Source organism: Corylus avellana, chromosome ca8 (assembly GCF_901000735.1).
Source record: "Corylus avellana chromosome ca8, CavTom2PMs-1.0".
Taxonomy (NCBI): Eukaryota; Viridiplantae; Streptophyta; class Magnoliopsida; order Fagales; family Betulaceae; genus Corylus; species Corylus avellana.
Genome location: NC_081548.1, coordinates 10,983,401 through 10,987,560, shown reverse-complemented (window position 1 = coordinate 10,987,560; position 4,160 = coordinate 10,983,401). Strand labels below are relative to the sequence as shown.

Sequence of the window (4,160 nt, the reverse complement as noted above, 5' to 3'; positions counted from 1 at the left end):
AAATTTCATCGATTTGCCTTTAAATGTGGGCGTCTGCGATGTTTGTGTAGTTGTATATGCCATGATTAGGTTTGTAGTCGTCCTTTCTAATTTTCTTTGCTTCATCATCTCTTATTCCAATACAAGTAACACTGGGAGAGATGTTATGGAAATTTATTTGCCACTATGTGCCAAAGGGGTTACAACATGCTCCCATTATAGAGGAAGACTGTTAAGCATGGTCGTGACTTGTATTTTGTTTGACATTGGGCGACCCGCATTTGCTAATTCTTTTGCAACAAGTACTAATTGGTTAACATAATCACCTACGTAATTAACTTTATGGACAAATGTGTGTGCGTTTATATATATATATATATATATATATATATATGCTTCAACTAATCAACAAACATCAGTAAGGATACCAAGCATGTCGTGACGCACACGCTTTATGATTTTCCGTTGGCAACGGGCTTTTGTTTATAATTTTCAATGAAAATCAATGCAATCAGGCCATCACATTGTCATTCATATGCAATAGGGTAAGCATGGAAAGCAAGAACCAGAAAACAAAATGTCCATATTCAAGTCATGAAAAATAAAAACCTTTTTTTCCCTTCTCCCTTCTCAAGGCATATCGCAAACAAAGTCTAACCACATGAAGCCTACCAAAAACAGGACTCAGGAAAAACTTAAAAAAAAAAAAAAAAAAAAAAAAAAAAGAAGAAGAAAAAGAAGAAAAAAAAGAAAAAGAAACATGCAATAGGAATGGAGATGTTGCTCAAAGGCCCCAAATGGAGCAGTAAGGAATTTAAAATTCCGTTGTATTGGGGCAACAAAGAAAGAAATTAAAAACTGTTTGTTGTATTGTTATAAGAGGCTAAAATATTATTTCTTCCTTAATCCCAAAACACGTTAATGTGTTGTTCATTTGCATAAGTTAGCCGCGATTAAGCTCTAAGTGCATATGGATCCTCAGAGAATAGCAGTATTTCTTTCATCAGTCCAAGGCTTTTTCAACTTACTCCACCTTCTTGCTATCATTGGCATCACTGCTTTCTTGGGATGAATTTGCAGTCTTAGACTCGTCAAACTCCAACAACTGCACAGTATGACAGAAGACCAGTATCTAATCAGCCAAATATTGCTTACAAAGATTGCAGGCCACAACTGCAGGCAAAGTTATTAAACAAATATGATCTAAATGAAATTGATAAGCTTTAGATAGTTAATATGAGCAATTACATCCCAACAAATTCACACAATCCTTAGATTTATGTTTCTCAATATTATGATTTTAACTTGTTTCTTCAGCACACGCCAAATTGTTTTAAGCAGTATGATTTCATCTATTATTTAGGGATACAAAGTTATATAGCACTCTGTTGGCCATGTTTTGCAACTAGATGCAGAGGATGAGAGATACCAATCTTGAATTCCTAACAACAATTGTTATTAATCCCCTGAAAGAAATATGCAGCCAAGACAATTATCAACTCTCTCTCTCTCTCTCTCTCTCTCTCTCTCCTTTCTTTGCTTTTTCTTTATTAACCAAGAGGCCTTTAACCTATAATATGCAACAACAGAGCCTGGCATGTCTTAGGTTCAGAAAAAATAGTTATATAGCATTCTGTTGGCCTCCTGGATGGTTCCGTTGGTCACAGGCTACATTTTTCATGGTTGACAAAGGAAAATTTATCATTCTATTTAACATTTGTGCAATATTAATTACAGTAATAGCATAGAATGAGAAAATCAGTGCAGATAACAGAAAATATAAGGGTGATGAACAAACCGGTTTGACTTCGCCATTCCATATGCAATGAGCAGCCAAAAATCCAATAACAGCGGGTACAATATACAAAAGTGCAGGCTGAAAAGTATAGTAGGAGAAACAGTGAGGATCAAGCAGTAAAATGAAGTGAGGGAATATTATCCGACATGTATTTTATGAATATGAATACAATAATGAGGATCGGGCAATAGTCACCTGTGCAGCCTGAAACCAGTTCATGACAATAATTGTAAGAACCAAACCAGCACCATATCCGAGAAAAGCACTCTTAAAATACTGGCTGTCTTTCCCTCTAGACACATCAAATCGCAAAGCCAACGCTACGAAAATACCTGAAGGAGAAAAGTAAATATTACATTGCACAATACATATTGGTGAAATATGTACAAATTCACAATTAAACAGCTGCCAAAGAAAAAAAAAAAAAAAAAAAAAGCTGCCAAAGGCCAACTCTAAAATCTGATCCAAAGAATATGTAGCTGTGGTACAGGAGTCATTTCCAGTCTTCATATTTGTTTCCAAAGGGATCATCCTATCTAATACCAATTCATCAGCAATATTTTCCATGACCTATCCAACTTGTCCATAATGCCACAAGAAAATTTGAATGAAAAAGGGTGAAGATGTGTCAAAACGTTTTTGTTCACCTAGAGAGAAGTGCATTGAGTAGACAAACTCAACTTCTCCTCAACTTGATGAAATCAGTAGTTGAAAAGCTTCTGATTGACAAAATTCATCCACCAACCAAATAATAAATTACTAAAAAAGCAGACAGAGAAAGAGAGAGTAAAGTAAAACTATGTCATACTGGTAACAAGGGGTCTACAAAATGTGCTATTAGAAGAGGAAGGTGCCCAGAAATTTGATAAATGTGCAATAAAAGTTTTAAGGGAGAAATTTCTGCGAAGTTTAACAATAAGTTCCATGTGTGCCTTGATGTTAGCTGCAAATGTAATGTGCAAGGTCCACAGCAGCAATGAATATGTCCCTCTGATTTCCAATAGGCCAATACTCAAGACCCTTTAGTGTCTTTACTAGCAAAATCACAAACAAATGAACAGACGAATGTAAACTTCACAGAAAGACAAAGCAGGCGATAAAGGTCTCAAACTTACCGGGTATTACAATATCACCAAGTCCAAGCATGGAAAATGGTCGAGCAGAATCTGCTGTAGGGAACAAAAGCTGCAGAAGAATTGAATAACTTGAACAATTAGAATGATAGACAGCATCAACTCTTAGTAACAGAATTGTGGAATGCAACATGCAGAATTCAAAAGATAAAAAAGAACTTTAACAGCACATGTACATTTCAATTTACTTAGATTGCTCACCTTTATAGGAGCATCAAAAGATTTTGCAACACTGACCATCACTGGAGTGAAGAAAACCCAGAAAATATCATATACAAAAAGTCCAGCCTGCAAGGGTTGAGGATGGGAAAAAATTACATATATACAGGAAATTAAACCGAGCACATTAGCTGCATGCTAGGTACCAAACATCTTGACAATGTCAGACAACGGCAATATAAAACATGTTCTTCATATATTATATTCGGGATCTTCAAATATTTTCGGAAGCTCAAGTTAAATACATTAATTACAAAGAGAAGGAAGATAAATAGGCAACAATGCAGTAATCATGCAAGTATGAAACAAATTCTGGATCTGATATATTAGGTATCAAAGAGACATCCACCAATGAAGAAAGAGAGTGAGAGAGACATTTCTAGCAACAAATGATCAAACGAAGCACTATTCAATGTATCATCTTTTAGGTTCTTATAGCAAGAAAAATTTCCTTTAGTTTGAATCTAAGCATTTTGCAGCCAAGTATACATTAATAGAAGAATGTCATGCACTGACATGAAAAGGAAAGAGTTTCACATTCTACTTTAGAAAGGAAGGATTAGGGATACAATTGTACTGAAACTAGAAAAGCATGCTCCATGGCAACAAAAATAGGGGGAAAAAGGTGGTCCCAGCAGTTGCAGTGCTAGTGTTGGCAGAGGGAGACAGCAGGCAGTGTAATCACCGCATATAAAGTATGGAAGTAAAATCTATTGCTACAGTGGTGGTTGTGGTGGTAGTGAAGAGAGTGAACATAACTATTGATCCTTTCAAGAACAATGAATCAACAGAATCGACATTGACCAATGAGCTTTAGCTCTAATGGTACTTCCTCCCTTTGTAGCAAGGTGGAGGTTGAGGTTGTGGGTTCATGTCCCACCGAGTGCGTAACTTACCAATCAGAAAAGCAAAATTGAAAGCAAGTCAAGCATATAGGGAAACCTATTCAAGAAGACCATTGGAGCAAGACTTGACTATCTAAAGAACCAATAAAAGATAAGTAACAGCAAGCTTTAGGTTTGCCATTCTGC

At 35.9% G+C, this 4,160-nt stretch overlaps 1 protein-coding gene across 1 annotated transcript; it reads right to left on the bottom strand.

Moving 5' to 3' along the window:
• Positions 1 to 723: 723 nt before the first annotated feature.
• Positions 724 to 4,155, bottom strand: LOC132190886 (signal peptide peptidase 1-like). The gene is made up of 6 exons (XM_059605912.1): positions 4,117 to 4,155; positions 3,112 to 3,267; positions 2,893 to 2,962; positions 1,973 to 2,109; positions 1,778 to 1,855; positions 724 to 1,084 (listed from the first exon to the last, which is right to left on the bottom strand). Exons 1-6 carry the CDS (start codon positions 4,153 to 4,155, stop codon positions 1,004 to 1,006), a joined length of 561 nt encoding a protein of 186 aa, XP_059461895.1. The 3' UTR covers positions 724 to 1,003.
• Positions 4,156 to 4,160: the final 5 nt, after the last annotated feature.

Bases quoted from the DNA above. Each gene is read 5' to 3' on its own strand.
- LOC132190886 (XM_059605912.1), bottom strand. From the start codon at position 4,155: ATGGCAAACCTAAAGCTTGCTGTTACTTATCTTTTATTG. The intron at 2,963-3,111 runs GTGAGCAATCTA...ATTCTTCTGCAG, and splicing joins CTTTTGATGCTCCTATAAAG to CTTTTGTTCCCTACAGCAGA. The intron at 1,856-1,972 runs GTGACTATTGCC...TATACTTTTCAG, and splicing joins ACTGGTTTCAGGCTGCACAG to CCTGCACTTTTGTATATTGT.